This window comes from Salvelinus fontinalis, chromosome 38, assembly GCF_029448725.1.
Source record: "Salvelinus fontinalis isolate EN_2023a chromosome 38, ASM2944872v1, whole genome shotgun sequence".
Lineage (NCBI taxonomy): Eukaryota > Metazoa > Chordata > Actinopteri > Salmoniformes > Salmonidae > Salvelinus > Salvelinus fontinalis.
Window position 1 is genome coordinate 31,590,801 of NC_074702.1, and position 19,640 is coordinate 31,610,440.

Genomic DNA, 19,640 nt, shown 5'->3' on the forward strand with positions numbered 1-19,640 from the left:
CACATTTGCTATTTAACGCAACCGTTTTTGTGACAAAACCATCGGTACGGTTGAAAATGAGACGATGACACATTGAACTGTATATTTCTATTCGGTACTTGAACATTTAAAGGGATAGTGGCAATGAAGCCCTTTATCTATTTCCCCGAAATCAGATAAAGTCGTGGATACCATTTTTACGTCTGTCTCTGCATCCAGTATGAAGGAAGTTAGAGGTAGTTTTGTGAGCCAATGCTAACTAGCGTTAGCGCAATGACTTGAGGTCTACAGGAACACCTGGCATGCTTGCTGTTCCCATAGACTTCCAGTCATTGCGCTAGCGCTAGTTAGCAACTTCCTTCCAACTGCAAACGGCGACATAAAAATGGTATCCTCGAGTTCATCTGGCTCTGGGGAAGTAGATAAACGGCTTAATTTGCAAAATCTCAAACCATCCCTTTAAGATGAAAAAAATGTACCTTTTTATGCGCTCTACTTCATCATTCCTGCATTTTTATCCACAGCAAGTCAGTTTGGTGGGAAAATACGCATATTCTTTTATGCAGATTTTTGAGTGTTCGCCTGAAAATCTGTCGCCAATTGGATGAACCTAGCTAGTGAAGTGAAATATTTGTTTGAGGAGGAATTTAAGTACATATCCATGGCAAGTAGATTTAGATTTACAGCTGCTTTGTAGCTGAGGGAATGTTTGTAAGAAATTAGATGAGTGATGCTGCCACAAGATGGCTCTCTTGACCAGCAGTTGCCTCAAATTACCCACCTTTGACTAATGCCTTTGTAGATTCTACATTGTGACTGTATATTCTATGACAACATGAATTGTTTATGGCAAAATAGTTTTTTTTATACCAAATGGTGACTATTAATTTAGACTTTCCCCACTATCCCTCTTCCAGACCTCAGTGGATGGCCCTGTGCATCCCCCCAGATTTGATTCTAACAGTACTGGAAGGAGTGACAGCCATCATCCACTACTGTCTACTGGACCCATCCTCCCAGTATCACCAGGTGAGGGCGCTAGTCAGCCACGCTGCACTGCCAAGTAGACAGACATGTCATATCGGCATTGATTTAATGCCAATGTCACTTATTTACACGTCGATAGACCTCCTTCAATGCATGCACGCACTCTGATGACTCATTCCTCCCTACATCTTCTCAGAGAGCTACGTGTGCTTGTTCTTTTACATCACTGCCTGCTATCCTTTGTGTATTTGTGTATGAGTATGTGTTTTACTCTGTCTGTCACAGGATTTGCGCGTGCTGACAGTGCCTAGTGAAAGTCTGCACACTGCTTGCACAGTCTTCACATTTCGCTGCCTTAAAATTGTATCTAAAGAGGATGATATTTTCCGTACAGATCTACACAACCTGCTACAGCATTTTCAAAGTGAATGAAAATTATAGGACATTTTCCCAAATTAATAAATACAAAAATACGATGTCTTGATTGCATGTTGTATGTCTTCACACTGCAGAGTTAATACTTGGTGGAAGCACCTTTGGCAGCCATTACAGCTGTAAATCATTCTGAATAAGATTTGACCAACTTTGCACTTAGGGCAACATATATCCATTGTTATTGTCAAAATTGCTCAAGCTCAGTATATTTGGTTGGGAGTCATTGATGGACAGCAATATTCAAACCGTGATTGCTATTATCATGGCTATTGTAGTAGCAGCATCAAGTTATGGGTATGCTTGTCACCGGCAGGGACTTGTGAGTTTGTCAGGTAAAAAATGAGAGGGAAACCCAATGTAGTTTTCTGAAAACCGAACCCTGGGATAGAGTTTTATTTGTCAGTGTGACAATTACACAAGCTTTAATGCTGAAGACACACCAGAATGGCTTTCCAAGAGTGTTCCTGAATAGTCCAGTCTCAGTCCTGACTTGGAAATTTGCTTGGAAATGTAGAGACACGGTTTGAATATTTCTATCCATCAATGTCTCTCATCCACATTTACTGAGTTTGAGCAATTACACCCAAAAAAATGGCTGCCAATGGTGTTTCCACCAAATGTAAACTCTGGGGTGTGAGGACATACGCCATCAATACATCTTCCCTTTACATTTTTTATTTATTTATTAATGTTTCAATAATGTTTCTTTAACTTTGAAAATGTGGAGCAGGTTGTGTATGTTGGTAGGGGGGAAAACTATAATGTAATCCCTTTTCAGATGTCATTTTAAGGCGTGCAAGGGGTGTGCAGACTTTCACTAGCGACTGTATCTCCACGTCCCTATCTCTCCTCTCAGCTGCAGGTGAGTGTGGACCAGAAGCACCTGGCGGAGGCTCGCTCAGGGATCCTGTCCATCCTCCACACCATCATGTCCTCCGTCACCCTGCTGTGGAGCGTCCTGTACCAGGCCGACAGCTGTGACCGGCCAGCCGCCGCCTCCGCTGCATCCACTTCCAACATCAACCTGGGATCCACCAAGGTACTGCATCTACACCCTGACCCTAAGCCTTTTCACAGTACTGAATCGTACTCAGGCCAGCCAAACCAAGCTGTACTGAGCTGCTCTGGTTACTCATCCATCCATAGTTGCTGGAACTGGGCTGAAATGGATAATGTGATAATAGCCAGCGCAGTTCAGTCTGGGTCGACACGATACTGTGAAGAGAGTGCCTGTAGGTGATACCTAGATCAGTGTTCTTCAATATAATCAAATCTACCTTTTTTTGGTAGTGTACCCAGTTTAGCAGGTGTTATAGTGGATGCAGCATAATGCTTATGCTACTAGCTCGTAACTATCCTTCTCCTGGGCACCCTACAGTCTGTGCAGGCTTTTGTTTCAGCCCAGTACTCCTGATTTGAGGATTCGACTAAGGAATCATTAGCACTGGACTGGAACAAAAGCTTGCACAACATGTGGGTTTCCCCAGGACCATAACATTGTTGAAGGAGGATGGACCGTCCACTGCCCGTCAGCCTGGTATTATTTCTGACACTGCATAGAGCGCTCAATCTTTCCTCTTTCTCCTCAGAACTTGCGTCAGCAGATCCTGGAGCTGCTAGGCCCCATCTCCATGAACCACGGAGCCCACTTCATGGCAGCTATCGCCTACGTGTGGAACGAGAGGAAGCAGGTCAAGACCTCTGCCGCTTACAAGGTGAGCTCCAGAAATCGACATGGTTTGTGTTATTAGTGTGGTTAATGGCAGTGCACAGAGGTCTCTTACCCTGTCTGTGTCCATGTTCGCGCACGTGTGTGTGTGTAGGTGATCCCCGCTGCCAGTGAGGAGCAGCTGTTGCTGGTGGAGCTGGTACGTTCGGTCAGCGCCATGCGGACCGAGACCGTGATGCAGACGGTCAAAGAGGTCCTGAAGCAGCCGCCGGCCATCGCCAAAGAGAAGGTTGGTGCTGCGGTCTCCCAATAGCCTGGAATCTAAACTGACATGCTCTGTTTTACCATTGAAACAACGCATATTCGTTATCCCAATACATACCCTTAGAACACACTGTGCTACGCTAACCTTGTTAGAGTTTATGACTATATACAAAGTTGCACGACTCCTAGCCTCCTGCTTGCGTTAGTCCTAATTCACCCTAATGCAGGTCCTCTGTTACTATTGCATGTTACTATTAAGCTGGGACCGAGAGATTTAAAAGCAGCTTATATCTCAAGGCCGTCAGACTGCTAAACAGCAATCACTAACTCAGAGAGGCTGCTGCCTACATTGAGACCCAATCACTGGACACTTTCATAAATGGATCACTAGTCACTTTAAACAATGCCACTCTAAATAATGCAACTTTAATAATGTTGACATATGTTGCATTACTCATATCACATGTATATACTGTATTTTATACCATCTACTGCATCTTGCCTATGCCGCTCGGCTATTGCTCATCCATATACTTATATGTACATATTCTCATTCACCCCTTTAGATTTGTGTGTATTAGGTAGTTGGGGAATTGTTAGATGACTTGTTAGATATCACTGCACTGTCGGAACTAGAAGCACGAGCATTTCGCCACATTCGCATTAACATCTGCTCACCGTGTGTATGTGACCATTTTGATTTGATTGGACAGATACCATGTTATTGTCACAGTATATCAAAGTAAACTGGCAGCTTCCCTGCCACGACCTCATTGTGTTCAAATGAAATGTAATTCAGTCCAGTGTCACCTCTTCCTCAACCCTCTCTCTCACTCGTCTTCCCTCTTTCTCACCGTAGAAGCATCTGTCTCTGGAGGTGTGCATGCTGCAGTTCTTCTATGCCTACGTTCAGAGGTGAGACCCAACAGACCTCCTCCACCTGTCTGTCGAGTGTGTTGAGCAGAGGTAGCAAATATATGAGATGTTGGCGATGGAAATCCATGTGAATCCTCAGACAGTCGATTAGTTTGAGTTTTCCCTCTTTTGTAGTTTAGTTCATGTGATGCCATGTTCAGTTTGACATTTTTGTACGTCAAGTGTAGAATAAAATTGATTTCATTTCGGATAAAACCCCTGAATTTCGTTACTTTGATAGTCCAATTCAGTTTGACATTAGTCATGATAGTCATGTTCAGTTTGACATTTTTGTACGTCAAGTGTAGAATAAAATTGATTTAATTTCAGATGAAACCCCTGAATTTTGTTACTTTGATAGTCCAATTCATTGAGTTCTGTAGCGTTACTATTATTGTTGTTACTAAACTGTTTGTCAAGGTATCTGACTTAAATTAGTACTTGACCCATCATTAGAACATTGTTTGTGACTGTATCCTGCTTGTCTGTCTATGTAGGATCCCTGTGTCCAGTCTGGTGGACAGTTGGCCATCTCTGCTGGCCCTGTTGAAGGACTCGGTACAGCTGGGACTGCCTGCTCCTGGACAGTTCCTCATACTGGGGTTAGAACGCACACACACACACACACACACACACACACACACACACACACACACACACACACACACACACACACACACACACACACACACACACACACACACACACACACACACCAGCTCCCGGGTGGCGCAGCGATCTAAAGCACTGCATCTCAGTGCAAGAGGCATCACTACTGTCCTTGGTTCGAATCCAGGCTGTATCACATCCGGCCGTGATTGGGAGTCCCATAGGGCGCCACACAATTGGCCCAGTGTCGTCCGGGTTTGGCCGGGGTAGGCAGTCATTGTAAATAAGAATTTGTTCTTAACTGACTTGCCTAGTTAACTAAAATAAATACAAATTATACCAGGCACTACCGAAGACCAGTCAATTTCAATAAGGGGAAGAAGACACAAGGATACATTCAAGCAATAAGGCCCGAGGAGGTGTGGTATATGGCCAATATACCACGGCTAAGGGGTGTTCTTACGCACCATGCAACGCGGAGTGCCTGGACACACCCCTTAGCCGTGGTATATTGGCCATATACCACAAATCCCCAGGTGCCTTATTACTATTATAATCTGCTTACTAAAGTAATTAGAGCACCTGATATACCACAGCTGTCAGCCAATCAGCATTCAGGGCTCGAACCACCCAGTTTATAATTAGCTAATTGTCGGAGGAGGGAGAATCTTGCAAGCTAGCTTTGACACTGTGCCGGATACTCGAATATCCAACGTGACGTTGTGAGCCTGTTGTTTGGAAGCTACAACCACAAACGGGGAGAGCTCTGGGATTCCTTCCTATAACTGCGCTTTACAACACTCTCTGAGACTCTGCCCTCTCTCACTTCCACCATCACTCCCGTCCCCTTATCTACCCTGTACATACGCAGCCACCAGACTAACCTATCCGTCTGTCTCTTCCCCAGAGTTCTGAATGAGTTCATCCTCAAGAACCCGAACCTGGAGAGCAAGAAGGACCAGCGGGAGCTGCAGGTAAGCCTCAGTCCCATGCAAAAGGATTCACTATTATTTTATCTTAAAGATGACATAATTCACAATTCTTATCTCCTAGAAAATACAAGATAATATTCATCGAGGTAAGCCCCATCGAGAATAATACTTTTAAGAGCTATCCTCCGGGAATACAATGTACATATTGCTGAACATGTTTTTACCCAAATAAATTCAATTCAAGAGTTACGTTCCATTATTTATACCCCAGCATACCAATTAGATTGAAGCAATGTATTGGGCATGCGTTTTATTTAGGTGGTATGGCAGTATGGGTATTGTAATGAAGCCAGTATGATTATTCACTGTCTGTCCGTGTGTGCGTGCAGGATGTGACCCACAAGGTGGTGGAGGCCATCGGAACCATCGCAGGCTCCTCTCTGGAACAGACCACCTGGTTGAGGAGGAACCTGGAGGTCAAGGCGTCGCCACAGATCATGGTGGACGGGACCAGCCTGGAGCAAGACGTAGAGGGTAGGAGCGATGAGAGGACCCTGGCTGTCTGTGCTAGTTGTGTACAATATGTCAGCTTCGTGTTCATTGGGGCACCAAATTCTTATTGGACAAGTCCAGGGTAGTCTCTCCCTGTTGTTTCAGTCCTTTTTCTTCCGTTTGGTCCCTAATGAAACACAACCTTAATTGGGAATGTGCCGATTTTAGATGTGTTTCTTGTGTGACTGAATGTATGGCTGTGTTTCAATATCCACCCTGTCATACCACTTAGAATGACCCAATGTATTGGGAATGCATTGAAAATGGAAGGTTATGTTAGTGTGGCTATTTGATTGTGCTCACGTACAGCGCGCGTCTGCATGTGTGTCTGTGCTGCGTATGATGTGTCACTAACGGTGTGTGTGTGTGTTTCAGATCTAAGGCTCACAGTGATGGAGGCATCCAGCTTCACTCCATCTGTGTACAGCGTTCACGCCCTCACACTGCTAGCGGAGGTAAAACACCAAGCACTCTGTCTGGCCGTCTTGTCTGTCGGGGTGTGTCCGTCCATCCGTGCGTCCTCTCCACTCACGGCTGCCAACAGCCTTGCTTCTGCTATTAGGACCCACACACTCAGCTGATTTACGATCAGCTCTCCCTCCCCCAGGCCCAACCTCAATCACTATTAGCAAAGCAATAAATCCTTCCTTGGACACTGTCGCTGGTGAAGCCAAATATAAACCGGAGGCACCAACGGTGCCTCTCTTGCTTTAGTGTTATAACCAGACCTCCCGCTCTTCCCGTTGTTTAGGCTTATGTCACTCTCATGTGACCTGTTTACTCATTGCAGTGCGTGAGTGTTTATTGGTTTGGTTTATGTCTGCTGTAGTGCAAGGGTGTATCTTTTAAAGCAATATCGCAACATGCAAGGTTTTATAGTACTTTTTAGTGTAGTACGCTGTTGCCATGTATCCTATCTGAATAGTGCCGAGTATTGAGAGTAGTGGTTGTGTGTTGTCAGGTGCTGGCCCATCTCCTAGACATGGTGTTCTACAGTGATGAGAAGGAGAGGGTGATCCCCTTACTGGTGAACATTATGCACTATGTCGTGCCCTACCTCCGCAACCACAGGTAGGGATGGACCAGCCAATACACTCCACTCCACATGCCCATGGGATCTGCCTAGGAAACACTCCCAAGCAGTATAACTAGGGCCCAGTATTTCCTGGTCTAGTCATGTCTGGGTCCTATCTGTAATGTGCACTGTGTCTCTGGGCCCTCTTCCTTGGCAGTGCCCACAACGCCCCCAGCTACCGGGCGTGTATCCAGCTGCTGAGCAGTCTGAGCGGGTACCAGTACACCCGGCGGGCCTGGAAGAAAGAAGCCTTCGACCTCTTCATGGACCACACTTTTTTCCAGATGGATTCCTCCTGTGTCAGCCAGTGAGTTGAGAATTGTCGAGTGCGTGGGGGAGGGGACGGGGGGGTTGTGTATTCTTGTTATATGTGCTTCATATGATAGGATTCTACCTGACATCCTCTCCTGCATTTTCCAGTTGGAGAGCCATCGTTGATCATCTTATGACTCACGACAAGACCACGTTTAGAGATCTTATGAGTACGTGTAATTAGTAGCCTGATTCTTCTAATTGAGAATTTCTGTGTGCATATCATTTCTGTGTATAGTTGTATGTGAGGTTTTCCAGGTAAATATATGGGTCGATTTCATATAACTGTTATAGTATGGTAGTTAAGGCGTGTGTGTGTCTGCAGCTCGTGTGGCGGTGGCTCAGAGCAGCTCTCTGAATCTGTTCTCTAACCGAGACGCAGAGCTGGAGCAGAGAGCCATGCTGCTCAAACGCCTGGCCTTCACCATCTACAGCAGCGAGGTGGACCAGTACCAGAAATACCTGCCTGACATACAGGGTAAACACACACACACACGCACATGCAGACAGGCACGCACACAAACACACACCCCTCCCCCGCTTACAAACACACACACACTACTAAGACACAAACGCACACATCCTTCTGTTTTCAAATATTTACACACGCACACAGCGGATGGCGTATTGACTTATACGAGTGTGTGTGTTTCCCCCGTCAGAGCGGCTGGTGGAGAGTCTGCGTCTGCCCCAGGTGCCCATCCTCCATGCCCAGGTGTTCTTGTTCTTCCGAGTTCTACTGCTGCGCATGTCTCCTCAACACCTCACCTCACTGTGGCCCACCATGATCACCGAACTGGTGAGAGACGCTAGAGCACGCTACAAACACACGCCGCAACAACAACAAAAACGGACGCACTTAGTCAGACACAAGCGACAACTGCCGATGAACAGCCTGATGAACGGCCTACGCCAAGCCCCAAACACCTCTGCGTTTGTTTGTCCTGCGATAGAATTTCCTAGAATCAACGTCGGCTTTTTAAGTAAAGTAATGGGTGTCTTGATTGGATAAGTAAGCCCCACTTGTTCTTACAATACTTTTCCGATTACTGAGTCGTGGCTGTCATCCCCTTTGTCTCAAACTACTGTACTATAGATCGTCGGCCAAGATAATAGATTGTTATATATATATATAACCCTAACAGTGTGTGGCTCTTCTCCTATTTACTTACCTATGTATTTCCTCCCTCTCAGGTTCAGGTCTTTTTACTCATGGAGCAGGAGCTTACTGCAGACGAGGACATGTCAAGGTAACTGTCAATCCACCAAATGGGAGTGGACATGGATTAATACATGACACTGAGAGAATGTGTGTTTTTCCTGCCGTAGATATGTGACTTGATGATGTTGGATTGATTGAGTTTCAGGTGCTCAACGCACTTTAGATTGTACGGTGGGGGAACTTCCGCCGCCAATGTGTATCTTCAACCTGGGTGACTTTGTAGGGCTGGTTTCCTGGACACAGATTAAGAGTAGACCTGAATTTAAAATCATGTTCAATGGAGATTCTCCGTTGAAAGTGCATTTGAGTCCAGTGCTAGGTTTAATCTGTCTGGGGAACTGGTCCGTTCCATCTGAGTCTATGCTGTGTGTATGCGTTGGGTCATGTTTCCATCTGGGTTTGACCTGTAGGACGTCGGGTCCATCGGTGGCTGGCCTGGAGACCACCTACTCTGGAGGGAACGGTTTCTCCACCTCCTATAACAGCCAGCGCTGGCTCAACCTCTACCTGTCTGCCTGCAAACTGCTGGACCTGGCCCTGGCCCTGCCATCAGAGAGCCTGCCCCAGTTCCAGATGTGTGTACTAACCCACTACTCCTGCCTGGATTCATACACTCACATACAGTACATTTATCTGAAGACTGTAGTGCACACTGCACTCTTTCCTTTAGATGTTTTGGAAGGTATAAAAGGTTTAAGCACAGATTGTGTTTCAAAACACATGAAAGTATGTTGCGTCACTTTTACCCAAAGAGGTCCTCAAGCCTTTTCACACTATCGTACCGAACGAAATCATTCAGTGATGGCTCATATATTTTCCTGTCACTTTGTCCTTTCCGTCATAAATTGTGTGTGTTTTGCTCAGAGGTGTGAAAACATTTATGTGTGTGTAATATTTGGGCATTGGTTGCGTTCTTTCCCAGGTACCGCTGGGCCTTTATCCCCGAGGCATCTGATGACTCGGGCCTGGAGGTGAGACGACAGGGGACCCACCAGAGAGAGTTCAAGCCTTACGTTGTCCGACTAGCCAAGCTGCTGAGGAAACGAGCCAAGGTAACTGCTCTGGTCTACCTTCAGAGCAACATAATGCAAGGCTGGACATACACACATTAGTAAATGTGACCATTCGCAATGACCATGGTAACTTTAGCTATTACCAACATTTGGGACAACTTAGTGTACCCCTAAGGCCAGTAGTGTAGCAGTCTGGACACAGCAGGCTGAAAATCTTTTCCGGAGGCCATCAGTGGGCGAACATCAGCTGCAGTCCCTGCGGTGTGTTCCATGGGCCACCTGCCGGGTGGTCCAAAGTGATGGCAGTCTTTCACGATTCAACATGTAGAATTTTGGATGAGCTTCAGGGCTAGCTTTAAACCCTTGAGCCAATCAGAGCGCTAGGGCGCTTTCCCCACGTGACAACAAAAATGAAACTTGTGAAATGTAAATGTCAGCTGTGTTCCAGTTTTGTACCTAATTTGGGAAAAAATAAAAATTCTGGCAGACAATCCAGTCAGATAATGGCACACCAACAAAGCACATAGAGTTGAAGTCAGAAGTTTACATACACTTAGGTTGGAGTCATTAAAACTTGTTTTTCAACCACTCCACAAATTTCTTGTTAACCAACTATAGTTTTGGCAAGTCGGTTAGGACATCTACTTTGTGCATGACACAAGTAATTTGTCCAACAATTGTTTACAGACAGATTATTTAATTTATAATTCACTGTAACACAATTCCAGTGGGTCAGAAGTTTACATACACTAAGTTGACTGGGCCTTTAAACAGCTTGGAAAATTCCAGAAAAATATGTCATGGCTTCAGAAGCTTGTGATAGTCTAATTGACATCATCTGAGTCAGTTGGAGGTGTACCTGTGGATGTATTTCAAGGCCTACCTTCAAACTCAGTGCCTCTTTGCTTGACATCATGGGAAAATCAAAAGAAATCAGCCTAGACCTCATGGGGGAAAAAATGTAGACCTCCACAAGTCTGGTTCATCCTTGGGAGCAATTTCCAAACACCTGAAGGTACCACATTCATCTGTACAACCAATAGTACGCAAGTATAAACACCATGGGACCACGCAGCCGTCATACCACTCCGGATGGAGATGCGTTCTGTCTCCTAGAGATGAGCGTACTTTGGTGCGAAAAGTGCAAATCAATCCCAGAACAACAGCTAAGGACCTTGTGAAGATGCTGGAGGAAACAGGAACAAAAGTGTATACATATACAGTAAAACAAGTCCTATATCGACATAACCTGAAAGGCCGCTCAGCAAGGAAGAAGCCACTGCTCCAAAACCGCCATAAAAAAGCCAGACTACGGTTTGCAACTGCACAGGGGGAGAAAGATCGTACTTTTTGGAGAAATGTCCTCTGGTCTGATGAAACAAAAATAGAACTGTTTGGCCACAATGACCATCGTTATGTTTGGAGGAAGAATGGGGAAGATTGCAGGCCGACAACACCATCCCAACCGTGAAGCACAGGGGTGGCAGCATCATGTTGTGGGGGTGCTTTGCTGCAGGAGGGACTGGTGCACTTCACAAAATAGATGGCATCATGAGGATGGAAAATTGTGGATATACTGAAGCAACATCTCAAGACATCAGTCAGGAAGTTAAAGCTTGGTCGCAAAAGGGTCTTCCAAATGAACAATGACCACAAGCATACTTACAAAGTTGTGGCAAAATGGCTTAAGGACAACAAAGGCAAGGTATTTGAGTGGCCATCACAAAGCTCTGACCTCAATCTTATAGAAAATTTGTGGGCAGAACTGAAAATGCATGCACGGGCAAGGAGGCCTACAAACCTGACTCAGTTACACCAGCTTTGTCAGGAGGAATGGGCCAAAATTCACCCAACTTATTGTGGGAAGCTTGTGGAAGGCTACTCGAAACGTTTGTCCCAAGATAAACAATTTAAAGGCAATGCTATCAAATACTACTTGAGTGTATGTAAACTTCTGACCCACTGGGAATGTGATGAAAGAAATAAAAGCTGAAATACATCACTCTCTCTACTGTTTTTCTGACATTTCACATTCTTAAAATAAAGTTGTGATCCTAACTGACCTAAGACGGGGATTTTTTACTAGGATTAAATGTCAGGAATTGTGAAAAACTGAGTTTAAATGTATTTGGCTAAGGTGTATGTAAACTTCTGACTTCAACTGTACATATATTTTTTTTTAAAGAAACGTCCTCACTGTCTACTAGGTTTATTTTCAGCAAACTTAACATGTGTAAATATTTGTATCAACATAAGATTTAACAACTGAGACATAACATGTTCCACAGACATTTGACTAACAGTGGCCACCAGCTGCATTAAGTACTGCAGTGCATCTCCTCCTCATGGACTGCACCAGATTGGCCAGTTATTGCTGTGAGATGTTACCCCACTCTTCCACTAAGGCACCTGCAAGTTAACTGACATTTCTGGGGGGAATGGCCCTAGCCCTCACCCTCCGATCCAACAGGTCCCAGACGTGCTCAATGGGATTGAGATCCGGGCTCTTCGCTGCACATGGCAGAACACTGACATTCCTGTCTTGCAGGAAATCATGCACAGAACGAGCAGTATGGCTGGTGGCATTGTCATGCTGGAGGGTCATGTCAGGATGAGCCTGCAGGAAGGGTAACACATCAGGAGGATGTCTTCCCTGTAACACACAGCATTGAGATTGCCTGCAATAACAACAAGCTCAGTCCGATGATGTTGTGACACACCGCCCCAGACCATGATGGACCCTCCACCTCCAAATTGATCCCGCTCCAGAGTACAGGCCTCGGTGTAGCGCTCATTTCTTTGACAATAAACGCAAATCCGACCATCACCCCTGGTGAGACAAAACCGCGACTCGTCAGTGAAGAGCACTTTTTGCCAGTCCTGTCTGGTCCAGCGACAGTGGGTTTGTGCCCATAGGCGACGTTGTTGCCAGTGATGTCTGGTGAGGACCTGCCTTACAACAGGCCTACAAGCCCTCAGTCCAGCCTCTCTCAGCCTATTGTAGACAGTCTGAGCACTGATGGAGGGATTGTTCGTTCCTGGAGTAACTTGGGCAGTTGTTGTTGCGGTCCTGTACCTGTCCCGCAAGTGTGATGTTCGGATGTACCGATCCTGTGCAGGTGTTGTTACACGTGGTTTGCCACTGCGAGGACGATCAGCTGTCCGTCCTGTCTCCCTGTAGCGCTGTCTTAGAGGTATCACAGTACGGACATTGCAATTTATTGCCCTGGCCACATCTGCAGTCCTCATGCCTCCTTGCAGCATGCATAAGGCATGTTCACACATATCTTTTGGTGTTTTTTAGTCAGTAGAAAGACCTCTTTTTAGTGTCCACAATTTTCATACCTGTGACCTTAATTGCCTACCGTCTGTAAGCTGTTAGTGTCTTACCGACCGTTCCACAGGTGCATGTTCATTGTTTATTGTTCATTGAACAAGCATGGGAAACAGTGTTTAAACCTTTTACAATGAAGATCTGTGAAGTTATTTGGATTTTTACGAATTATCTTTGAAAGACAGGGTCCTGAAAAATGGCCGTTTCTTTTTTTGCTGAGTTTAATATGTGTAGTCATAGCTATATAAAGTCACAGCTCTTTGCTCATTCTGCTGTCATCTGTTTCCATCCCATAGAAGAACCCAGAGGAGGACTGTTCCCTGCGTACTCTGTCCTGGGAACCGGGCCACCTCACCCTGACGCTCTACATGATCCGCAGTATGGAGCAGCTCCTCCCTTTCTTCAACCTGCTCAGCCAGGTGTTCAACAGTAAGGCCAGCAGCCGCAATGCCGCCTCCAGCCACTCTGGGCCCTCCTTCCCCAACACGGAGGGCAAGCTGGAGAGCCAAAAAGTGTTCTGGAGCCGGGCACGGCAGAACATTGAGGAGATGGTGGAGAAAGACTTTCTAGAGGGCCTTATCAAGACGTGAACACGAGGGACAGAGGGTATTTTCCGAAGGGAAATAAATAAATTAAAAACACTAGTGAATTAAACTCATCTTGTATATAAGGGAACATATTAGGGACATAAACCATGGGAACTAAAAATTAATCAAGTTTGTACATTTTTTTCTCTTCTATTTATAATGACTGTATTTTACTTTTCAAAGGCTTTTAATTATTTGTATATACAGGGCAGCTGTGAAGACTGACTGACAGTTTGTGCAAGACCTCTCTGGGACAATGTGAAGATGCTGTGCAATTCTATATTGTTGTGACTTACTGAATTAAAGACTTATCATGAGATCTACATGCCCTGTGTGTCTCGGTCTCACCCTCACCATGGACAGACAAGTTATTTTGAAATGGTTTGAGCATCATAGAGAGTGGAATGCACTTAAAGGTCCAGTGCAGTCGTTTTTATCTCAACATCACATTTTTGTTTAGCAATTAAGTACCTTACTGTGATTGTTTTCAATTAAAATTGTCAAAAAAATAGTAATAGCTTCTTGGCAAAGAGCAATTTCTCAAGCAAGAATTTCGCTAGGACTGTCTGGAAGTGGAGAGGGGGAAACTGAAAGCTAGCTGTTATTTGCGGAGAGGTTTGGAACTCTCTTATTGGTCTATTCACCAGTCAGGCCAAAACTCCATCCCACCAAAACAGGCTGATATTTCACACTGTCTTTTCAAACTGCTCTCACACCAAAAGTGTGTGGCAATATAAAAACTGGGCCTTTAACATGTTCTCTCTCATATTGTACATAAATAGTCTGATGTGTGCCATTTGTATGCATCATTTCATGTATAGGGTTGGGGATGACTAATAGAATGAATAACCAGAATGTTGACACACATTTTGGCTAGTTACATCCACCACTTTGTGAAATATGATATTCGATAGATTTGAAAAAGACCAAAATTACAATGAAATTAGTATATTAAGACTAATACATTCCTCTACAAGGTTTTGCAGCAGGAGGACTTTTTGGAAGTCTTCCTCAGGCATGAAAACATCCTCACAAAGAGTTAGCGCTTTCGTGGTTTCTCCTGTGGTTGAGAGGTAGAGTTTCTGGCAATACATACGGTGCTAGGCAAGAGAGAGGGCTGACTTGAACATGAATTTGTGTCTATCAAACATTTCCCTCCCAACTTTTCTGTTTACTGTAATGACTGTCCATGTTGAGGCATTGGAAGTACCGCCGTGGCCAAAAGTTGAGAATGACACAAATATTAATTTTCACAAAGTCTGCTGCCTCAGTTTGTATGATGGCAATTTGCATATACTCCAGAATGTTATGAAGAGTGATCAGATGAATTGCAAAGTCCCTCTTTGCCATGCAAATGAACTGAATCCCCCCCAAAATTTCCACTGCATTTCAGCCCTGCCACAAAAAGACCAGCTGACATCATTTCAGTGATTCTCTCGTTAACACAGGTGTGAGTGTTGACGAGGACAAGGCTTGAGATCACGCTGTCATGCTGATTGAGTTCGAATAACAGACTGGAAGCTTCAAAAATGAGGGTGGTGCTTGGAATCATTGTTCTTCCTCTGTCAATCATGGTTACCTGCAAGGAAATACGTGCAGTCATCATTGCTTTGCACAAAAAGGGCTTCACAGGCAAGGATATTGCTGCCAGGAAGATTGCACCTAAATCAACCATTTGTCGGATCACCAAGAACTTCAAGGAGAGCGGTTCAATTGTTGTGAAGAAGGCTTCAGGGCGCCAAAGAAAGTCCAGCAAGTGCCAGGACAGTCTCCTAAAGTTGATTCACCTGCGAGATCGGGGCACCACCAGTACAGAGCTTGCTCAGGAATGGCAGCAGGCAGGTGTGCGTGAAGTGAAGACTTTTAGAGGATGGCCTGGTGTCAAGAAGTGCAGCAAAAAAGCCACTTCTCGCCAGGAAAAACATCAGGGACAGACTGATATTCTGCAAAAGGTACAGGGATTGGATTGCTGAGGGCTGGGGTAAAGTCATTTTCTCTGATGAATCCCCTTTCCGATTGTTTGGGGCATCCGGAAAAAAGCTTGTCTGGAGAAGACAAGGTGAGCGCTACCATCAGTCCTGTGTCATGGCAACAGTAAAGCATCCAGAGATCATTCATGTGTGGGGTTGCTTCTCAGCCAAGGGAGTGGGCTCACTCACAATTTTTCCTAAGAACACAGCCATGAATAAAGAATGGTACCAACACATCCTCCGAGAGCAACTTCTCCCAACCATCCAGGAACAGTTTGTTGACGAATAATGCCTTTTCCAGCATGATGGAGCACCTTGCCATAAGGCAAAAGTGATAACTAAGTGGCTCGGGGAACAAAACATCGATATTTTGGTTCCATGGCCAGGAAATTCCCCAGACCTTAATCCCATTGAGAACTTGTGGTCAATCCTCAAGAGGCGGGTGGACAAACAAAAACCCACAAATTCTGACAAACTCCAAGAATTGATTATGCAACAATGGGCTGCCATCAGTCAGGATGTGGCCCAGAAGTTAATTGACAGCATGCCAGGGCGGATTGCAGAGGTCTTGAAAAAGAAGGGTCAAATATTGACTCTGCATCAACTTCTTGTAATTGTCAATAAAAGCCTTTGACACTTATGAAATGCTTGTAATTATACTGCAGTATTTCATAGTAACATCTGACAAAAATATCTCAAGACACTGAAGCAGCAAACTTTGTGAAAATTAGTATTTGTGTCATTCTCAAAACTTTTGGCCACGACTGTACATTGAAGGCCCGAAACATTCTTGATTGGCAGATTAAAATGTAAAGATTGTTTCATTTTATGTACACAGTTGAACATAACCATATACTAAAGGGGCCTTAATGTATGGAAATGCAGTAGTCATCCTCGTGGACAATCTTAGCCTGGTCCCGTGCTGCCTCTGAGGCCTGGCTGTTCTTTATATATATACAGTGCCTTTGGAAACTATTCAGATCCCTTCACTTTTTTCACATGTTTTTAGGTTACAGCCTAAATAGTTTTTTCCCCTAATCAATACTCCATAATGACAAAGCCTTTTTTTTTTTGCTAATTATCTTTAATAAAACTGATGTCACATTTACATAACTATTCAGACCATTTACTCAGTACTTTGTTAAAGCACCTTCGGCAGCGATTACAGATTCGAGTCTTCTTGGGTGTGACGCTAAAAGTTTGGCACACCTGTATTCGGGGAGTTTCTCCCATTCTTCCTTCAAGTCCGGGCTCTGGCTGGGCCACTCAAGGACATTCAGAGACTTGTCCTGAAGCCACTCCTGCGTTGTCTTGACTGTGTGCTTAGGGTCATTGTCCTGTTGCAAGCTAAACCTTCGCCCCAGTCTGAGGTCCTGAGTACTCTGGAGCAGGTTTTCATCGATATCTCTGTACTTTGCTCCATTCATCTTTGCTTCGATCCTGACTAGTCTCCCAGTCACTGCCACTGAAAAACATCCCCATAGCATGATGATGCTTCTTCAATCAATCGATCAAATTTATTTATAAAGCCCTTTTTACATCAGCCGATGTCACAAAGTACTATACAGAAACCTAGCCTAAAACCCCAAACAGCAAGCAATGCAGATGTAGAAGCACGGTGGCTAGGAAAAACTCCCTAGAAAGGCTGTCGTGACGTTGGTACCATTACTGAGATGATGATTTTTTTATCAAATCAATTAACTATATTTACTTATTACGATGATTAAATTAATCATGTAACAATGAACTCATTAGCAATCTTGGGGCACCATGGAAAAAGTTTGTTTAATGAGTTACCATTTCCCGAATGAACTCTAAAGATATAAATACACTACCGTTCAAAGGTTTGCGGTCACTTAGAAATGTCCTTGTTTTTGAAAGAAAAGCTCAATTGTTGTCCATTAAAATAACATAAAATTGATCAGAAATACAGTGTCAACATTGTTAATGTTGTAAATGACTATTGTAGCTGGAAACGGCTAATTTCTTATGGAATATCTACATTGGCGTACAGAGGCCCATTATCAGCAACCATCACTCCTGTGTTCCAATGGCACATTGTGTTAGTTAATCCAAGTTTATCATTTTAAAAGGCTAATTGATCATTAGAAAACCCTTTTGCAATTATGTTACCACAGCTGAAACTGTTGTTCTGATTAAAGAAGCAATAAAACTGGCCTTGTTTAGACGAGTTAAGTATCTGGAGCATCAGCATTTGTGGGTTCGATTACAGGCTCAAAATGGCCAGAAACAAAGGACTTTCTTCTGAAACTCGACAGTCAATTCTTGTTCTGAGAAATGAATTGCCAAAGAACTGAAGATCTTGTATAACGCTGTGTACAACTCCCTTCACAGAACAGCGCAAACTGGCTCTAACCAGAATAGAAAGAGGATTGGGAGGCCCCGGTGCACATCTGAGCAAGAGGAAAAGTACATTAGAGTGTCTAGTTTGAGAAACAGACGCCTCACAAGTCCTCAACTGGCAGCTTCATTAAATAGTACCAGCAAAACACCAGTCTCTACGTCAACAGTGAAGAGTTGACTCCGGGATGCTGGCCTTCTATGAAGAGTTGCTAAGAAAAAGCCATATCTCAGACTGACCAATAACAAAAAAGATTAAGATGGGCAAAATAGCACAGACAGTGGACAGAGGAACTCTGTCATCCCGGAGTCGCCTCTTCACTGTTGACGTTGAGGCTGGTGTTTTGCGGGTACTATTCAATGAAGTTGAGGGCTTGTGAGGTGTCTGTGAACCCAAACCTTTGAACGACAGTGTATATCGTTATACCAATCATCCATGAATTATCATTATTACCTCATCAGTCTCATTCTGAATGTTGTTGACTTCAAATCTGCTCGAACCATGATGAATCAGTGATACACAAATTGGCTTAATTATTTATTTACTAACTAACTAAATAATCACACAGAATTACATAAACACACACACACAGGATAGATTATATATTGGTTACTAACATGATGCAATGAAAAGTCCCTAGTGGACTAGCCCGATATGACGGCTTGTTACACAATGAAAGGGGGCGGGAAGAAAGAGCGGGAGGAGGGGAGACACAGGAATTCAACTATCGAACATGAAGTTGAATAATACTCTCATCGTAAATGTGGATATTTAGCACCCTAACAACCGCTCGTTCTGATTTCGAAATGCAAAGTACATATTTACGCTTGTATGTCTTTGTCGTCTCTTTCTGGTGAAATCAACCTGTCCATCTGTGGAGAGTAGTTCATCCGAAGTCTCTGGTTGTCCACCAGAGGTCACCATGTCCTTAGTAGTTGTAGTAGGTTGGTCTCGGAGTGTCTGTTAGAACATATCTTCCAAAGGTGTACCACGCGGTGTTCAGTGGGCTTTATTCTTCACTCTGTTTGTTTAGAATAGATACCCTAGAGATACCTATAGTGGTGAGAGGAAATTGTTCTTTGTCTCTCGTCTTCGGTCGAGTTTCCTAGGCTAACAGTGCATAAACAGCTGCAGACTGAATGTTCCTGTGCAGTCTTCTTCTTCTTCTTCGAGAGAGAAAGAGTTTCACAGGGTCTTACCATTTTCTGGTATTGTAGTTTCAAACCTTTTTGCCATATCCAGCTCGCGCTGTACTTTGGCTGGTCTTTAGTTTAAAACCATTTCTCAGCCGTGTAGCCACCGCTTCACGCTGTCTGGTCTGGTGGAGATTTTCTTCTTCTCTGTTGAAAGTTTCATAGTTTCTAACCATTTTGTAACTTTCAGCTCACGCTGTTGGTCACGCTGGTCTAATATGTTAATTCTT

At 44.3% G+C, this 19,640-nt stretch overlaps 1 protein-coding gene across 6 annotated transcripts in view; it reads left to right on the forward strand.

The window, feature by feature from the left end:
- The window catches only part of LOC129837284 (protein dopey-1-like), a 38,570-nt gene extending 24,366 nt beyond the window's left edge, over positions 1-14,204 (forward strand). For all 6 annotated transcript variants that reach the window (XM_055903311.1, XM_055903312.1, XM_055903314.1 and 3 more), the window contains 18 exons: positions 897-1,008; positions 2,258-2,440; positions 2,991-3,116; positions 3,225-3,359; positions 4,194-4,249; positions 4,747-4,851; positions 5,766-5,832; positions 6,180-6,324; positions 6,718-6,797; positions 7,304-7,413; positions 7,575-7,724; positions 7,838-7,899; positions 8,055-8,207; positions 8,392-8,528; positions 8,924-8,979; positions 9,362-9,526; positions 9,874-10,003; positions 13,595-14,204. In XM_055903311.1, the coding sequence (XP_055759286.1) occupies positions 897-1,008; positions 2,258-2,440; positions 2,991-3,116; positions 3,225-3,359; positions 4,194-4,249; positions 4,747-4,851; positions 5,766-5,832; positions 6,180-6,324; positions 6,718-6,797; positions 7,304-7,413; positions 7,575-7,724; positions 7,838-7,899; positions 8,055-8,207; positions 8,392-8,528; positions 8,924-8,979; positions 9,362-9,526; positions 9,874-10,003; positions 13,595-13,888 (2,266 nt within the window). In that variant the 3' untranslated portion in view covers positions 13,889-14,204. The remainder of the gene's footprint in view (positions 1-896; positions 1,009-2,257; positions 2,441-2,990; positions 3,117-3,224; positions 3,360-4,193; positions 4,250-4,746; positions 4,852-5,765; positions 5,833-6,179; positions 6,325-6,717; positions 6,798-7,303; positions 7,414-7,574; positions 7,725-7,837; positions 7,900-8,054; positions 8,208-8,391; positions 8,529-8,923; positions 8,980-9,361; positions 9,527-9,873; positions 10,004-13,594) is intronic.
- Positions 14,205-19,640: the final 5,436 nt, after the last annotated feature.